This window comes from Falco peregrinus, chromosome 16, assembly GCF_023634155.1.
Source record: "Falco peregrinus isolate bFalPer1 chromosome 16, bFalPer1.pri, whole genome shotgun sequence".
Classification (NCBI taxonomy): Eukaryota; Metazoa; Chordata; class Aves; order Falconiformes; family Falconidae; genus Falco; species Falco peregrinus.
Genome location: NC_073736.1, coordinates 4611522 through 4630332, shown reverse-complemented (window position 1 = coordinate 4630332; position 18811 = coordinate 4611522). Strand labels below are relative to the sequence as shown.

Sequence of the window (18811 nt, the reverse complement as noted above, 5' to 3'; positions counted from 1 at the left end):
GTCCCAAAAGCCAGGCTGTCCTGGTTCCCCAACCAGGGCAGACCCAGAAAGGCACAGGCGGTGGGAGAAGTCTAGCCCCGGAGGTGATGGCATCCTTCAAGCAGCAGCCGTTACCTCTTTCCAGACAGAGCCCCTGGAGAGAAAGAAAAAGAAAGAAAGAGAGAGAAGGAAGAGCCCCACAGCACCCGCTGCCCCACAGTACCTGCGTCTGTATCCTGTTGAGACCCCTGAACCACAAGATCTGCCCACGCCGCAGCTCCATTTCAGCATGGTCAATCTCATCCACATCTTCAGGCAGCTCCTCCTCTGGAATCTCCTCCTTGGTGATGCCATGCCCAGCTTCCTTCAAGAACTTCAGGTGGCTGGTTGGGACAGTGCAGATCAGCTGGGGAGAGACAGGGAGAGAGCAGCTCCTTAGCCTGGAGGCTATAGCAGCATGGAGCCCACCATGGGCAGCCTCAACCCAGGGGGAGCAGCGTGCTGCCAGGACTCAGCCGAGAGATGCCAGGATGCAGTGCAGACATGCCACCGCTGGATGTGCCCCACTGCAAGCAGGGTGGGAACAAGGAGTAAATTAGCAACCTCCTCTCCTCACTGCCGGTATAGTACTGGGATGGAGCATCACCCTCTTCCAAAGATGCCTTGAATAAATAGTGGGGAGAAAAAGGGCAGCGAGGCAGGGGGAAGGGAAAGGTGAGCTGGGCTGCAAGCATGCCGTGGCACGGAGGCACGTGGTATGTTTCTCAGACTGGCTCTTACCTGGCCCCAGAGGAGCTCTCCCACTCCGATAAAAATACACCAGAACCACTGGCTCAGGGTGAGCCCAGAGCAGCTGAACGGCTTCCCACCAAACTCCACAATGATGATCTACAGCACAGGAGAGAACAAGTCACGCACTGGGGAGTGCCAAGGGCTGTACAGCATAGTCATGGGGTGAAAAGGTCCCCTACATCTTTCCCCCCCTTGCTGGGATCACAAGAGCAGCAAGGACATCACTTCTAGGCTAGTAACAGGACATCAGAGGCATGCCACCTGGCCAGCCCTGACACCTCCCAACACACCCTAGACCCCAATATTCAGGTTTTATGTCACCAAGAAGCTGCTGAAGAATAAGGGGACAGAAGAGCGCTGTGGCCAGTGACTGCAGCAGACACAGGTCCTGCCTGTGGCATGGTCCCCTCCCAGCCCCACTATCATATTCCCATGCAGCTCCCACAGCTTCACCTGAGCTGCGAACGTCCCCAGCACCACTGTGCAGAAGATAGGGTTACGGTAGATTGATTCAAAGACATTCCTCTCCCCATGGATCTTGCGTGCATTGATCTCGTTGAACAACTGCATCATGACAAAGGTGTTGAAGACGATGGTGTAGTGTTCGGTGGGTGGGGAGTGGAGTGGGGCGTTCCGGCCACTGTCGATGTCAAAAAACTTCTCCCCTGAGCAGACAAGGGGGTTTGGGGAGGGGATGGGGAAGGGCAGAGAAGAGAAGATGAGATCCTGCTTCTTCTGCTCTGTGCTGGTGAAGGTGGAATTAGGATCCCAGGTTCTTGCTGAAGATCCCTTTGCCCAGCTGGAATCCCCGCCACTAGCCCCACTGAACCCTTATTTCCTTAAAAAACATTGAAAAGCTGCTTCCTTGGCTAAAACTCTCTGCACACGGCGAGCTCTAGAGTTAAACATCCTCTCCTTATCATTCCTCCACTTCCCATCCATTATTAAATGGGCTGTCCCGGCCAACATGAGGTTACTGGGTGACAGCTGAGGACAAGGGTCGCCCACACTGGTGAGGAAAGGTGGCTTGGTGAGGCAGGGCTGGGACTCTGCCCCTTTCCTCTTCCCACACTATTTCTTGGTGTCTCAAAGCTCACCCGCAAAAAGCAGCGTGAAAATGATTGTTAGCTGGTACACTGCGTGCCCCAGGATGTTCTTCATCATGGTGCGGGAGATGAGTGGCTTGTTGCGGCCGTACGGCTTGCGCAGCAGCAGGGACTCGGACGGGGGCTCCGTGGCCAGGGCTAAAGAGGCAAAGGTGTCCATGATCAGGTTCACCCACAGCATCTGGACAGCCTTCAGGGGAGAGTCCTGCAGAGAGAGGGGACACAACACGTCACACCACCGAAACCACCCTCTTTTCACTTCTTGTTTTGCAGGAGCCTCTGCTCTCCTGCCATGCCCAGCGGCCCCGTACCTGCGTGATGCAGGCACCCGTGAAGGCCACGATGACAGCCACGATGTTAACAGTCAGCTGGAACTGCAGGAACTTGGAGATGCTGTCATAGACATTACGTCCCCACATCACCGCCTTGACAATGCTGGTGAAGTTGTCATCCGTCAGGATGATGTCCGAAGCCTCCTTTGCCACATCCGTGCCTGCAATGCCCTTAAGGACAAGGGAGAAAACGATGGGGTGAGTCATGGAGCAAGCTCCATGCTCACTATCTGCCCAGCTCTGCTTCTTCCCAGAACGAGCCCCGAGAAAAAAAATCCACCAGAGCCAGAGGAGCTGGTGCCAGTCCTGTGTTTGACAGTGAGTCCTGCTGCGGCTGTGCCAACACACCCGAGAGCGGAGGCTCCAAAGCAGCGATGCCTTCAAGGACAGACACCGGCTCAGCTCCAGAGCAGGGCTCTGAGTCAGCGCAGCTTTTCAGCCTGTCGCCGTGCATAGCCCAGACAGGGCCACCACAGCAAAGCTGGGTAACAGCTTACAAGCATGGCTTCCTCCTCACGCCAGGGAACACGGGCAGCCCTGGCTGGGCATCTTTGCTGCAAGTGAGGGTTGTGATCCCCAAATGAGAGATTGCTCAGCAGCCTGAAATGCCAGTGCCTTCTGTCCAGTGCGGGGTGGACGGCAGCCCCGCAGCGAGCTAGGCTGCCCGCAGCCTCCCCAAAGTCACCTGCAGCATCTCCGAAGGCCAGCTGGCTCTACAGAAGCCGGGCTCACTGCGTTTCTCACTGCTGGCACACAGAGGCGCTCGCTTTGCAGCGATTCGAGGCACCGAAGTGATGCCCTTAACCAGCTAGTTCCCTGGTGCTTTCCAGGAGCTCTCTTGAGATCTGCAAGACTGGTCTCAGGTGGGAAACCCCAGGGGATGAACTTCAGAGGCAGCTGGACGGAGCTATCCATGTGCTGTTTGCTCCCCACTCCCTGGGTACCCAAGGGATGCGCAGCCCTGGTACGCAGCCCCCAGCAAACCCCAGTGCCTGGCCAGGGTCTGATCCTGCACAGGGGGCAGAGAGCCCCACTGTATGGTCCCCAAGAGAAAACAGACTGCCTCCTGCTCTTCATCCTAAAGGCTCCAGAATTGCACTTGGATATTTAACACCTTCCCAAAAACATCTCCTCCCAAGAAATTTCTCATTTGCTCAAAGCTCCCTCATAAGGCTCTACCCAGGAGCTGGCTCCTGCCCACACACACAAACTTAAACAATTCACAGGAAACCCGTTAAAACTGACAGGTTTATTTCCTTGCTTCTTTTAGACAGGGCAACGAAAAGAAGCAAACCAGGAGATCGGAGTTCTTCACCATAAATAAACTCCCCAAGTCAGTGCCAGCACCGTGCTTGGAGCCTGGGCTGCCCTTTACAGGCCTGGGTGAACTGCTGGGATAAACCAAGTCATGCTGAGTTACTGGGCTCCCACGGCTCTCCTGGACATCACAGCTCAGAAACTGGGGCCAAGCAGGTCCCTGCTCTGGGTGCTCTGCAAGCACTGTGTCACCTTCAGCTTGACACGGTCCCTCCACACGGGATGGAGGAGCCCAGCCCTAAGCCAGGCTCTCAGATGATTGCTTCCCATCAAATCTTTTGCTAACAGTCCTACAAAGTTCACGAGAATCAAACCAAACCTCCAAAGAACGTTTCTTTTTAAGACATCCTGTAGATTTGGAAAAGAGTTTCAAAGAACCAGAAATAATTTCAGTGTTGAGAATGACCAAGCATGCCATTAGTTTCTCACCCCAGAGAGCGAAAGCTGCCCCTGGGGAAAACCCACCACCCAGCCGTACCATGGCAAACCCAACATCGGCTTTCTTCAAAGCTGGGCCATCGTTGGTCCCGTCCCCGGTCACGGCCACCACCTGCCTCTGGTCACCAACGGTGCTGTCGATAATTCCTGAAATGGAGACAAGCAGCTCAGAGGAAATAAGCCCCAAGGGTAGGCTCTTAGCACAAATTAGACTGCAAAAGCACCCTGGCAGAGCAGGATGAGTTGCTTTGGTGAGAGGCAGCAGCTGGGGGACTTGGCCGGTGCTCACCTTTCACAAGTGTGTGCTTATCCGTCGGGGAGGAGCGGGCCAGCACTCGCAGCTTGGGCCAGATCTTATCCAGCTGCTCCTGTTCTACCTGCAGGACAAGACAGGTGAGAAAGGGAAGAGAACCCCCAGAAACCTTCTTCCCCACGGGAGAGCGCACCCCAACAGGACCTCCAAGCACCTGGACACCCCTGCGGCTGCACTGGCTGAGGGTCCCAGCAAGCAAAGGGACCAGCTACGTGTATCCAAGAGGAGGAAAACCCAGCAGGATTCAGCACCCACTGAGGTGGCCACCCACACCCACTGCACAGCAGGACCCAGGGCTGCTCTCCCACCTCTCCCTTCTCATTTCGGATGAGCCGGTTGAACTCCTTCCCCTCCAGGCACAAGAAGTCCTCCCCCGGCAGCAGGATGCCACACTTGGTGGCAATGGCACGGGCGGTGTTGATGTTGTCCCCTGTCACCATCCGGACGGTGATTCCCGCACGCTGGCACTTCAGGATGGCATCTGGCACCTGGGGGACAAGGACAGAGTGTGGGGGGCAGACAGGCAGAGTGCTTGGGTTTGCACTGGGTATCTTGGGAGCCAGGCAGCTCCTCTCCATCCTCCCTAAAAGGATCCGGAAAGGGCTCCAGTGGGGTCAGGAACCTGCATCCACCCACAGCTCAGCTCAGTACTCACGCTGGGGATGAGATACTGAACTGAAAACTCCCCCTCCAGCACCTGCTCAGCCCTTTATCCTTTGGGGTACAGGGTGGGGGGGCTACCAGGGACCAGAGAGGATGCCTGTCTATGCTCACTGCCACGGCTGGATGCTGCTCCACTGCAGCCTCCTGTGCCCACCGCAGCTCCAGCCAGACTCGTGTGTGTTGTGTCCAGAGTGGTTCCTCCGGCACAGACAGCGTGAGATATTCCAGCCCCTGCCCCAAGGGGAAGGCAACATCACCGCCTCCTCCTCCCCATCACGCCGCAGTGCTGGGCGCCGAGGCATGGCCAGGCAATCCATCAAAACGTGGGCATTTTGTCTGCTCCCCCCGCGCCACCCCGGCGGCACGTTGCTGCACTAATGGGTTTACCTATTATGGAGCGGTGGGGGAAGAGGATATTAGTGAGAAATTAGCAAATTGAATTAACGGCCTCCAGAGCTGGTGCAGACGGGGCATCTGTAATGCAATTCCCAGACCCAGATACTTGAACATCTAATCAGGAAATATGTAAGCATGGCAGGAGCACAGGGGCAAGCTCCAAAATGTAATCAAGAGGCAGGTATCAGAGGGCTGATTGCATTAGCCCAGCTGCCTGCCCAGCACCCCCGTGGCAGAGGGGGACAGCAAGCTGCAGGGCAGGAACCAACTAGATCAGCCCTGGCCCTCTCCAGCACTCCTCCATCACCCTTAGGTGGTGTCTCCATACACCTCTCAACTGCGAGTGGAACCAGCCAGGCTGGTGCACAGACCCCTGGTAGCAGCTGGTGGGGGAAAGTCTGGGTGGAAACACCCTGCTACCAGGGCATTTTGTCCAGGTATGGGATAGAACCGCCTGCAGCAAGGAGCTGGTAGCATGGGGCACTCTGGGGATGGATGCAGAGGGGCTGCTTGAGCTTTCGTAAGGGGCTCGTGGTCCTGAGCAGCGGGGAAAGGGGCTCCTGGCGCAGGCATGGGGCTGGGGTGGAGGACAGCCAGGGCAGAGCTGGGGTTCAGTACCTCTGGCCGCACAGGGTCCTCTATCCCAACCACAGCGATGCAGGTCAGGTCGGACAGGATCTCGTTCTCACTGTCCCAGTCTGGCTCAGCATCAGCAGGGAAGTCACGGAAAGCCAGGCAGATGGTCCGCAGCCCGTGGCAGGCCATGGGCTCTATCACCTTCTTCACCATCTCATCCCGGTCCTTCACCTTGAACACCCGGGGGTCTCCGTTCTTGTCCAGGATCTTGGTGCACCTAATGCAGGACCAGGATGGAGGGTGAGGGATACCAGCGGTGGCACACACTGCTGGCTCAGCAATCTGCTCCCCCTGTCACCCACGTTCCCCATCTACCAACCAGGGGCATCCCACCTACCCACAGCTCCCTACAGCTTTACCAAAGCCACTTTTAAGAGTTCAACACTCTCCACAGCAGCACCTCCCGACACCCACCTCCCCACTCCACAGCGGCTGCACACCCCTTCACCCTGCAGCCCCGCAAAACAGCTCCATGGTGCATCGAGAGCCTAAAGACCACGGGACGGGGAGAGGACCAGCGTAGCAAAGGAGGACGGTTACTTGCGGAGGATGATCTCAGAGGCTCCCTTGCTGTACATGCGGAAGCCGCCGTTGCCGTTCTTCAGCACCGTGCTCATGGACTTGCGGACAGAGTTGAAGGTGTAGACCTTGTAGAGCTTCTCCTCCGGCACCTCATTCCGCACGGCCTGGTAATCCTGCTTCAGGTCCAGCACAAAACCCAGCAGGGCGCACTCAGTCTTGTTCCCCACTTGCCGGGGTAGCCCTCCTTCCTTCTCAGGTGGCTGGAAAGGAGAAAGGAAAAGGAAAAGCAATGTCAAACCTGAAAACGGTAGGACAGGAGCTGCAGAGGTGGCCAGTGGTGGGAAGGCCAGAGGACATGAGGTTGTGGTTCTCCAACTCACCAGGATCTTGGACGTGTAAGCTGAATTGATGGCAACACCATTGACTATGAGGTCCAGGATCTTGGGCAGGATGGCTTCAGGGTCAGGGATCTGACGGTAGTGGGTGTCCCCCACGTAGGCCTGCACCACAGTCATGCGGTTCATGGTGAGTGTGCCCGTCTTGTCCGAGCAGATGGCAGTGGCATTGCCCATGGTCTCACATGCATCCAAGTGTCTCACAAGGTTGTTGTCCTTCATCATTTTCTGCAACAGGCACCATGACCAGGAAGGTCAGAGCCAAAAGCCTGACTTTCCTCATCATGCCCCCAGTGACCTCACTGCACCACGGTCTCACCTTCACGGAGTAAGCCAGGGAGATGGTGACTGCCAGCGGGAGCCCTTCAGGCACAGCCACCACCAACACTGTGACACCGATGATGAAGAACTTGACGAAGTACTGGATGTAAATGGGGGTGCACTCCGCCAGCCAGGACCGCCTCTGCACCCCAAACGTGTCAATCACAAAGTAGAGCACCAAGATGATGACCGTGATGGCTGACATGATCAGCCCTGGGGAAAGAAGAGGCAGAGCGGCAGGTGAGGGGACGCAGGGGAAGGGGACAACCCCTTCTCCCTGTGCCACCTGCAGCGAGGGCTCTGGCACGCGCCAGGCCACCACCACTCACCCGCCTTCCCAATCTGGACTGCCAGGCGCGTGAGCTTCCCTTGCAGCACAGACTTCTCCTTCTTGGGCACCTTCACCTTCTTCTTCTCCTTCTCCTCATTTTCCACCCCTTCCTGGCTCTTCAGGGGCTGGATCTCTAAGGCCACACCATCCTGAGTTTTAGCTACAGTCCAGGGCAAAATAAGACACCACGTGTGAATAGCAGAGAGACCAGGAAAACCTGTAGGACACCACTGAGAAAGATGGTGGTGGGAGAGAAAGAGAAAACCCAGAACAAGAACCATTCCCGATGACACACACATCCGAGCACATGGAAATCCCGTGTCCTGGGGCCCTGCCACCTCTCTATGGGGCAGTTTTCTGCCATCTACCCCAGACCCACGGATAAAGGATCCTCACAGCTGACACTGCCACCGACCACACCTCTAAGGCAGCACTGCAAGAAACCCTCTGGCCAGGCTTTGGGGTGGAGGCAGGTCTCATCTGGCCCCCACTGCAGGCTGCTTTACATGCTGCAGCAGATGGGGAGCACTTTGGGCTGACCCCAGAGAGGCTCCGGTCCCACCGGTCCCCTGCTGAGCATCCCCACTCCCTCCCAATGCTACCTCTGCGGTGCCCTCTGGGCAGCTCAGCAGGAATCATTTGCCAGGGGAGCGACTGAGGGGGTGAGATGGAAGGGGACAGTTAGAAATTTGAATGGAGATTGAAGAGGAATGAGCCAGCTCCTTGAATCCCAGCCCTGAGACATCCATCACGTTTGTAGGACCCGAGACAGCCAGGCTTTCAGTTGCTAAAATTGGTCTAGTCCAGCTGAAGGTCTGCACCAGGGAGACCGGAGTCAGCTGGAAGTTTTGGAGAGGGGTGGGAAGAGAGTGAGACTCCCCCCCCACTGCCCCAAGAGGCTCCTCCTCAGCCGTCAGGGCTGGAGGAAGAGCAGTGGCCCCATGGTTGCCCACGGATGCCCCGGGACCTGTCCCCTCATGGCTGCTGCTGCTCAGTGGCTCCAGACACCCCAGAGCTCACGGCAGCTCTATATCGGACACCTCCACGGTTACGACAGACCCGACACGGACAAAACAAGCACCCGGACACAGTCTGACGGGAAGGAGGGAAACTCAAACTGCTGAGAGGAGAGAGAAACAGAGAGAGAGAGAGAGAGAGAGAGGTGGAGAGAGAGGTGCAGAAATGGGCTTCCTCCACAGCCTGCAAAGAACAGTGTGAGAAACACTGGCGAGGAGACGCTCACGGAGTCGAGGCCATGGGAGGAGAGGGTGCAACCATCACATCGGCCAGGCCCTCTGGGACGTTTCATCCCAGAGTCAGCAGGAGGGGGACCCACATCGCTCCCCCAGCTATGCCCAAACATAAACCCTGCAAAAGGATGGCTTCTGACGGGCACAAAGGCTTCAGAGCCACCAGGTCACAGCTGCAGCTCATGTCAACATGGATGAAGTCTGCCCCAAGAAAGGGATGCTCTGCCAGTGGTCCAGGCTGCTGGAAGAGCCCTGCCCTCCCTGCACAAAGGCTTTGCCCCACACAGGGTCAGTGTGGCCCTGAGGAAGCTGGCCAGCCTCATCCCAGGTACGCACAGCCCCCCGGTGGGATGCTGGACGGCACCGCGCTGCTGTGCCAGGGCCACCAGCTGTGGGACCGTTGCACCCTCTCCCAGGACAACGAGGCGAGAGTCCCGCCGGAGCAGCAAAGAGCACAGACTGATGAGAAGAAGGAAGGAAGGAAGGAAGGAGGAATGCTCAGTAGTTAGTGTGGTGCTGGTTCAAAGGATGGAGAGGCTGGTTACCTTTGTTGCGATTTTCGGGGGCTCCGGTTTTTTTACCTGTTCAAAGAGAGAAAGGGTGGAGGGCTGAGCACGTGGACCCACGTTCACCGTCCAGCTGGTAGGATGGCCCGGGGCCAGCCCTGCTCCGAGGGGCCACGCACTGCTCCAGCAGCATCTGTGCGCAGGGCTCAGCACCCTGCAGTCACCCTCCGGACACCACGCATGCCTTGGTCCACCGCTCATGGCACTGGGGAGGCTCTGGAGCATCCTGGCTCCTCCAGGCACCCTGTCCCCAAGGCTTCAGACTTCCCCATCTGCAAAGCACCCACTACAACCCCTGCCACTGCTTCAAAGGGTGCCAGTGGCATCTCAGACCTTCAGGCAGAAGAAACCATACAGCAGAGCCTGACCTCTGTGCAGCACATGCCGAGCACCAGTGCTCCCTACCTCCCACTGCCACCGGGTGCAAGTGGATCCACCCAGGTGGCACAGACTTGTCCCCTGCCACGGGCAGCACTATAGCCATAGCAGGGGTCTCTGCCCCCATGGCTGCGGTGGGCATAAAGTGCACAGGGGTCCTCCAGCGTGCCTCCACAACAGGGGAAGCACAGGGCTGCAGCAGTCTAAACAAGCCTTGAGTGACAAGGGGTTTATACACCTTCTCCCCACCATCCCCCCAGCACCACGGTGGGCGATGAGCCGGTGAAACCCCCTGCCTCACTTTGCTCCCAAATCGAGGGCTGCAAGGCGCAGAGCTGGGTTTGCTGCGGGGCTGAGCGACAGCTTGAAGGTTGGAAAAACACCAAGCGCTGTGCCCGGGCACCTGGCGAGCTGCTGCTCAGCTCCAACAGCAGTGCCATTCCCACGTCTCACCCTGTACTCCCACCTCCAAGCAGGCAGCTAAACCCCAGGAGCTCCCGAGCTGCCGAACCCCGGTGATGCGAGCCAGCCGAGCAGACCTGGAGCAACCCAGCGCACATGCGGCCCAGAGCTGAAACGGCTGCCAGGAACAGCCCGGCAAACCTCTCCCCGCCTGGCATCGCCTCCCGGGAAGGGCTCCTGGCACAGGGATGCCTGTGCAGCCAGCGATGCCAGCCGGCAGCTCCCTCCTGCCAACTCCTCACACCTCGCACCCGCTCCCAGTGAGCCCAGACCTGCTTGAACAGGGGTGCGGGGACACAGGGGAGAGCAGGAGCTTCCCAAGCCTGGCTTGTACCGATGCTGGCTTTAAAGCTGGTATCAGAGCTGGCACAGCGCAGGGGAATAAGCAGTGAGATGCGAGAGCCAAGGCAGGAATGCATTCGAGTCCCAGCATGATCAGGAACACCTCAGCCTGCCTGGCGGCTCGCCCACGCTCCACCCCCTCGCACACAACCCCTCCTCTCCCTCTTGCCATCCTCTCCAGGGAGCTCAGGGGATGCCAGCAGAGATCTTCAAAGTCCTCAAGGTTCTGGATGGGCTACTGACATCCTGCGGACAACCAGGACTCACCTTCCCACCACAGGGCAGGCAATGAGCATCGTGCCCCAGCACCACGGGGCATCGCTATCGGCCGCTTTTCCCTCTGAGCCTCGACCTCCCCTACCCTGCTACCCCAGGCTGCAGCCGGCTGGAGAAGAGAAAGTTGGAGCCATGTCTGAAAGAGGTGGCGAGCAGAGGTCTGGGTGCACGGGGGTTTTCTTCAGGCAGCACGATCCCCACGCTGCGGGCGAAGGGGCAGCAGGGAGGGACGGATGCCCCCCACTGCCTTGCGAGCTCACTGTACCTGCCTGGGTCACGGGCTCTAACACACAAACCGCATCCCACGGATGTGGGCGTAGCTTGTTGCAAACCGGTGGATGCTTCCCAGGAAAGGGAGAAAGGCAAAAGGAGAGAAAAAACAGGTTCAGTGGATCTCCTTACCTTTCTTCACCTTCTTTTCCTCATCTCCTTCTCCTGCACCCAAGAGAGTGAAGATGATGCCCGTCTGGGAGTTAATACCCACAGCAGTCACCACCATCCTGCCGGAGCCCTCCATCACATGGGTACCTGGCACAGCAAGAAGGCCACAGTGAGACAGGACACTGGCATGCAGTTCCCACCTCCTGCCCAGCACCGGGGCACAGCACCCGGGAGCAATCATCTCTCCACCACAGCACAAACCCACCACAGCCCTGCACCCACCACACGAAAGCCGCCCAGGATCCTCACCTGACAGCAGCATGGGGTCTTTATCCAGCGACTTCTTGACTTGGTCTGACTCCCCCGTCAGCGAGCTCTCATCTATTTTCAGGTCATTGCCCTGGATCAGGATCCCGTCTGCTGGCAAGAGATCACCTAGGAAAGGAGCAACGAGGGGGGTCATCCCCAGCCCGGACAGCCGCAGCTCAGTCCTGCCGGCTCCATCCCAGGAAGAGAACGCATGTGTCAGCAAAAGGACTCAAAACTCAGCCTCAGACCAAATCTAGAGGGAGGAGAAGCAACAGATGGGTATTACAAGACAGATGGGCATTAAAAGATGACACCCAATAGCTCCCAAATCTTCACTGATATACAAAAGCATTTGTTGCAGGGACTTTTGCTCAATCAGACAGTGCTTCCCCCATCTGGTTTTACTGAATCAACACCACATCCTTTCCAAAGCCTCTCGATATATCCAAACCGCTACATGATCCCATCTTCCACCTGCTGGGGAAGGAAAAAGCCCATGTGAAAATGAATGCTACACATTGGATGAATCTCCTTCCTGATGGGAATTGCGTGGGATCAGTGCACCTTCAGGTAAACAAGGAGCAGGACCTGGTTTAGCCCACAGGCTGCATCTCCTCGCTAAGGAAATGTTCACCAAGGACGTGGTTGGGAAAATTAATCATTTTTCAGACCAGCAGGTTGCTAAAGCAACCCAAAGTTGTGTGCAGAGCCTGGCTTCGCTCTGCCAGCTCAGGTCCAGGCTGGCCAGCGACAAGGGGAGCGGAGCTCCATCAGCTGCATGGGAGCATCTCCCATCGCTCACAGCATGCTGCAAAATAGAGTAGCTGGAGGAAGCCACGCTTCCCCCTGAGGCAAAAGGGCTGGCGAAGCAGAGGAGGAACCACCAGGCTACCAAGGTGGAGGGACAGACCCCAGCCACCACCGCCTCCACTCACCGTACTTGATCTGTGCGATGTCTCCCACCACAATCTCAGCCACCGGGATCTGAATCACCTGCCCTTTGCGGATGACCGTGAACTTCTGCTCCTGCTCGATGCGGCTCTGGAGACCCCGGAATTGCTTCTCCTTGCTCCAGTCATTGAAAGCGGTCACCAGCACCACGATGATCACCGAAAACAAGATAGCTGCCCCCTCAATCCAGCCAGCCTGAGACTCACCCTCGTCCTCCACGCCGCCCGTCGACTGGCCACACACTGCCGGCAGAGGAGAAAACTTGTTTGCACAACGGGACAACCGCTTTCCTCTGAGCAATGTGCACAGAGCAAAGCCTGGAAGACAGTTACTTCTCTCTCCTCCTCCCTAGCTGGTCCAAGGGCTTCCCCTGCTCTCAGGAGAGGGTTTTTACATCCCTGGAGACATTTGGTTGGTTGTGTTTTGGTTTTTTTTTTCCCTTTATTTTTTTCACTTTTCATTTTTGAAAGAGGTTGGGCTGAGAGAACTGGGACAACTGGCTTCTATTTCCAGTTGCAGCTCTGCTGCATGACCCTCAAGTGAGTCACCCTCTCCCTGCATCTCTGGATCCCTGCCCCTGCTCGACTCCTCCAGCAATACAGAGACCCAGGGCTGGGGAGGAGAAACTCACCCAACGCTGTCCCTCAGCCACACAGGGAGGGCTGGGAGAAGCACTCCCTGGTCAGAGGGAGGTACCAGGGGACAGCCAGCCTTGTCCTTCCATGCCCAAACCAAAAGAGAAGCTCCATGAGACCTGGGAAGCCACCAGACCAGACGGGCCCTTTGGCCTTAGAGCATCTTTTGGGAGCAGCAAGGAGCAGCTCTGAGCCCTGCCGTGGTGCCAGCTGTGACCAAACACATCCATAGATGTGGACGGGACCATGCCAAGGACAGGGAGAAGCCACCACTTAAAGCGTGAGCAGAAGTAGCTCCCAGTTCCATCTGCACCAGGATGGAGACACCCACACGGTGACCTTCCAGGGACAGCACCTATCCCAAAGCTCTGCTCCTGCATGGCTGGGCATGGCAGCTCATGTGGGACCCCAGGGACTCACATTCATTGTCACCACCCGGAGGGTGGTAGAAGGACAGGCCCAAGGAGATTATGGCTGCGATTTCCAAGATGATCAGTGTGACGTCCTGGAGTGCCTCCCACACTAACTGCAGGAACGTCTTGGCCTTTTTGGGAGGAATGAAGTTCTGGCCAAAGACCTGCCGCCTCTTTTCCAGGTCGGTTGGGTTCCCAGACAGGCCTGGAGAGGGGACAAAGAGAGATGAGGGCAAACCGCACCGCTGCCCCACAGCCCCCCAGCAGCACCAGTGGGACCAGTGCAAGGAGCAGCTCCCTGCCCGTGCAGGGGCACGAGATGCAGGTGTAGGGGGGAGCCAAGGCAGGGCTTTGCTCCTGCCGCCCATGGGGCAGGGGACATGCAGCTGGTGGGACAGGACACTGCCGGAGCTGCTGGCAGGAGAGCACGTGGGGGCCAGGGCCAGCATGCCGAGCCGCCTCTCCCCGGTGCTGCAGCCTCACGAAGCGCCCGAGTGCCAGTTAATGCCAGTTGGCACTGGCCGGCTTGTTTACATGCTGCATCAAATTAGCCATAAATCTGGCACCGCGAGTGGCGCTCGGAGCTGTTGGAGCCACCTGATCCCTCTTCTCCTGCCAGCTCGGAGGAACAGCCGCTGCAGAGAGCGACTCGGCGCAGCAGGAACGTCTCCAAGCTCAGCCGAGCCCCACGGACACGCTCCGGCCGCAGAGGCTGGGACCGTGTGGCCAAGCCAGCTCCTGCAGGGAGCTGGTGGAGGAGACACGGGGCTGGTCCTGCCGAAAAGGGGTGGTGGGAGCAAGGAAAGGAGCAGGACAGCCCTGAGCTGCTGCTCCCCCCTGCCTGCATGCAGCAACCCCAGAGAGGGGGGAGTGCAGGGAGCCTGCCTCGGGGCTGCAAGCACAGCAGCCTTCACAGCTGGGAGGCTGCAATTCACCCTGCTACCCACCCCCGGTCACCCCCTGCATCAAAGCCATTAAAAAGCTGATGGGGGTCCAAGGTGAGAGCAGCTTCCCCTGCCCAGCACCACCTTAACCGAGCCCTGTGCTGAGCCCCCCTTGCTCTCCACCTTAAGATGGCCTGTGGGGCTGCTGCCAGCTCCCGAGATGCACCGGGCGGGCGGCTGTAACACCCAGCCCTGGACACATCCCGGTGCCTGGAGCAGCCTGGCAGAGATGCCCTCCCAGGGGGACCAAGCCCTCCCACTCAGGGACCTGCCAGCTCCATGTCATCCCAACCAGAAGGAAACAGCAGGATGAATCCCATTCCCCCCTGCCGCACACCCCTCTTTTTGCTGCGACTACACCCCACAAGGCTGCAGGGAGGGGATGCCTGGCAGCCCAGCCTGGGCGTCCCCACCCAGCTGTGACGAGGCAGCAGGATCCTGGGATCTCCCAACCCTAATTCCCGCCCAACGGGTCTCCCCCGCCCGACAGAATGGATGGAAAATATGGCTAACCAGGGTGGCTTGACTCATGCCGGTGCCAGGGAGGCACGGCGCGTGCTGCGGGCAGGCATGCCCGGCACACACACGCTCCCGCACGAGGATGCGGGATGCTGCCACGGGGCACGGGAGGCTGTCCCTCCAAAGCCCACATCTCACTCACAGGCATGACCCCAGAGTTGCCCCTCGCCCTCCTGGGGCAACTGGGGGGGGAAGTCAGGGGGGCTTTCAATTTATTGGTGCTGACTCAGGGGTGCGGGTACGCACCCCAGGCACGTACCCACAGCTCCAGGCTGCCAGCAAACCCCTGGCTGGGGCCACCGCAGAGCGTTTGCGGGGACCGATGGGTGGGGGAGTGGGTTAGAAATTTTGGATGGAGGCCACAAGCGACAGCAGGAGAACAAAACCCTGAGTGGCCACCAGTCCCTCATTAGAAGGGACACACTGCAGCCTGGGAAAGCTGCTTTTGGGTGGCAAAGCCTTTGCTCCAGGAGACCCAGAGCAGGTTCCTTGCCCCGGCTCAGGAAGGAGGCGGCAGCCCCAGGATCCACTATCGCCAGCGGGTGACTCAGGGCGGTGTTCGCTGACATTTGTCACCCAGGGGAGACCAGGGAAGGGCGATGCTCTAATGGGTGACTCACTGAAGCTGCCTGTGCTTCGCCACCCCGCTCCCCTGCCCACCCTACCGGGCTCCAGGACAGGACTGAGGGAGGTGGTGGAAAGCCAGTGCCCGGCAGCGAGCCACCCCCCCACCAAACCCCTGTGGGAGGGGTCCTAAGGGGTTGGGGTCACTGGCACCTTTTATTAGGGCAAAGGCCAGAGCAGCAGGTCCCAGCAGACCCCTGCCCCGAGACCCTCGCTGCACAAACATTCATATGCAGAGAACCCACTCTATGAGGACAAACCACCCAAGGGATCCTGGGGTGAAGACAGCCCCCAGGGGGACTGTGACCAGCATCTACCCCACAAGGACAATGCCAGGCTTGACCAAGGACAGCCAATGCTGCAGCATGGAGATGTGGCAGCACCGAGGGGCAGGAGCCACAGGCACCCAGATGGATCAAACTGCTCCAGATGCTGCCCGCAACAGGCTGCTGTATTTTATGGTGGGGCAGGAGGTCTGGGAGGACTCCGTGGGCAGGCTCTGCTTGCCAGCAGCCTCCTCTGGTGACACCCAAGAAGGGCACATGGCCATGTGCTCCCTGGCCACATGGGGCTGGAGCTTTGTACCATCCTGTCGGGATAACGAGCACAGGGCTGGGCACAAACATCTGCACGGGGCTGCCTACCACATCACGGGGCTGGGACATGCACTCCGTGCCCACACAGGTGGTGGTGCCACATCTCGTGCCCATGGGCACAGCAAAGCTCCGGTGCCAGCTCGGCGGGGTGTGCAGGCACAGCAGGGCGCAGGGTCAGCTCCCAGTCAGCCCCAGCATTCCGCAAAAGACTTCCCAGAAGGAAAAAGCCCTACAATACACATGCTGAGACACAGCTGGTGTTCCCCAGATTGCCTGTCGCTCCCTAAGCCCCGGCTGGGACATCCCACCTGCAATCAGCCCAAGCTCACCTGCGCTGCCCTGTGCTCTCCAGGGCGAGCATCCACCAGGTGACCCCACTCCCCGTTTCCCAGGCTTTGCTCATGGACACAGAGGCAGGGGACACGGTCTCTGCTTTCAGGTTCCTGACCTGCCCGGGTTCCCCTGGTTGTGGCACCGTGGCAGTGTCACACCGTGCATTTGGCTCTTGGGCTGCCACCCGCAGAAAGGTGACCCTGGCAGAGCACGAACCAAACATCCCACTCCAATGGGGTTGCACGGAGGTGCCACAGGCTGCCTTGGGTTTTTGCTTTTCCTAAAAATCCCAACCTATAGGAAATAACCTTTCTTTGCTCTCTGATCTGAACAGGATGGCGTTTGGGACAGGCAACAAAGCTCACCTCCAGAGCAAGGGGGTGAGGCAAGGATACACTGGGAGCATGAGAGGCAGCAATGCCAGTCAGTGCCTGGAAGCAGCACTCAGGATTGAAGGGCAGCCCTGTGCCTCACCCTCAGCAACAGCCGCCGGGCCAAGGCAGAGCCTTTCAGGTTTGCTCCCCGCCCCCCCCCCCCCTCCCCTCTCCTCCCACCCCCAAAGGAGCGCCTTCCCAGTTTGGCAGGGCCAAACACATTGTTTTGCGACCTGGACTTGGTATTTCCACCGGGACTTCCCCCCCCCCCTTCTCTAATGACATCCCGATATTGTCTCCCCTTCCCGGTCCCACTCACAGCTGGGAAACACGCTAATCCCCAGCTTACAGCACTAATAATAACCCACAAGTTCTCAGAGCTGAGGCACAGCCATGTCCCCCATCCCGCACAGCCACTGTGGGGCCGCATCCTGCCAGGGCTGTTCCCAGCCCCAGGTAAACCCTCGGTGCTGTAAGCAGGGCGTCTCTCCTCCCGTCCCCCTTGTAATGCCAAGGAAGCGGTGCATCGCTGTGCGCTCACGGCCACCCCGTGCCATCAGCCCCAGAGCCTGCCCCTGCTCACCGATAAGGGGGTGCCCCAAAGGCCAGCCCAGCCCGCGGGCAGGACAGGTGACATCCTTCCACCAAAGCCTCCCAGAAGTGACCCGGCACCTGCAGGCAAGCCTCACTGCCACTGCTCAAACCTGTGACACTCAGAAGCCCCCCAACCAAGTTTTAAGCTCCCACGGTGGCTCAAGAAGCCCTACAGACCAGGGGGAGACCCGTGTGCTTCTGCCCACCCCCAGCAGCGATGGATGCCCTTCGGGGACGCGCTGCCCATCCCTTGTCCAAGATGCCAACACCCAGCAAGCGAGGTCCATGCAGCCTGGCTGCCTCCCCAGCGCTCTCCAACCTTTACACTCTCCTTCAGCCCCACCCCGTGCAGCCCTGCCGTTCGTTAGCACTGTAAATTATTAAACAGGGGAAAGGCTGGTGCCGACCTGCGGGGTGGCAGCTGGGCTGCAGAGGAGCACCCCCCCCCCCCCCGCACTCCTTTATGCCCCATCAGCTCCTTGCTCCTGCCTGCATCCCGCTTCCACTCCATCCTCCCAGGGGATGTGGGGCTCCGGGCTACGCTTCAGGTGAACCCTCAGGGAAGATGCTTCTTTTTCTTTTTCCTCCTTCTTTACCTTAAATGATCATTTTATGGGGGGAGCCATCTCCCACAAGGCTTGCGACGGATGCCTGCTGCGATGGGACCGCACTTTGAGCTCGGCCACACGACAGTTGAGCCACCACCCTGCAGCCACCAGCTCGAACCTCGCACAGCTCCAGCCCAGAGGCACAAGCCGGCCCCCAGCAGGCAGCCCCCCACCTTGCAGACCACAAGATGGTCACTTACCTTCAACTGGCGACGTCTTCAACCTCTTGCAGACGTTCTGCACACCGCCATAGGAGTCATTGAGCCGGGCCACCGCCTCGGCGCTTCTTAGCTCCATGAGGTTCCTGAGCTCCACCATGGAGCACCCAAAGTCCCCCTCATGGTTGCCTTCAGCAACCGAGTTCCCGGGGTGGTGGTCGGCCACGTTGTTCGTCATCTTGCTGGCGCAGTGGCGGCGATGCCGGCTCGCGGCTCCTGCAGCACCCACCCTTGAGGGTCCGGCGGGGGGATGCTCGGCACGGCCCCTTCCCTGGGGGCTGCCCGGGTGAAGCGGGTGCCTCTAACCAAGCCCAACTTCTTCGGGTAAAGGTGTAAACAGGATGTGCATGTTACCGCGGAGGCAACCTTAGCAACGACCAGCGTGCATCTCCCGCAGAAGGAGGAGGGCTCCCTGGATACCACAGCAACTGGAGCTGCAAAAACAAGGATGGGAAACAAAAATATCAGCATTAGGAGGCCTACTAATAAAGGCACGC

At 58.7% G+C, this 18811-nt stretch overlaps 1 protein-coding gene across 6 annotated transcripts in view; it reads right to left on the bottom strand.

Moving 5' to 3' along the window:
- Positions 1-18811, bottom strand: part of ATP2B4 (ATPase plasma membrane Ca2+ transporting 4) — a 51763-nt gene that overhangs the window by 11421 nt on the left and 21531 nt on the right. For all 6 annotated transcript variants that reach the window (XM_055819749.1, XM_055819752.1, XM_055819748.1 and 3 more), the window contains exons 2-20: positions 18297-18748; positions 13512-13709; positions 12441-12698; positions 11506-11631; positions 11218-11343; positions 9337-9372; positions 7540-7701; positions 7209-7423; positions 6875-7117; positions 6513-6754; positions 5955-6189; positions 4586-4765; positions 4254-4341; positions 4005-4111; positions 2189-2380; positions 1869-2082; positions 1225-1436; positions 760-867; positions 203-385 (exon numbers count right to left, since the gene is read on the bottom strand). In XM_055819749.1, the coding sequence (XP_055675724.1) occupies positions 203-385; positions 760-867; positions 1225-1436; positions 1869-2082; positions 2189-2380; positions 4005-4111; positions 4254-4341; positions 4586-4765; positions 5955-6189; positions 6513-6754; positions 6875-7117; positions 7209-7423; positions 7540-7701; positions 9337-9372; positions 11218-11343; positions 11506-11631; positions 12441-12698; positions 13512-13709; positions 18297-18492 (3321 nt within the window). In that variant the 5' untranslated portion in view covers positions 18493-18748. The remainder of the gene's footprint in view (positions 1-202; positions 386-759; positions 868-1224; positions 1437-1868; positions 2083-2188; positions 2381-4004; positions 4112-4253; positions 4342-4585; positions 4766-5954; positions 6190-6512; positions 6755-6874; positions 7118-7208; positions 7424-7539; positions 7702-9336; positions 9373-11217; positions 11344-11505; positions 11632-12440; positions 12699-13511; positions 13710-18296; positions 18749-18811) is intronic.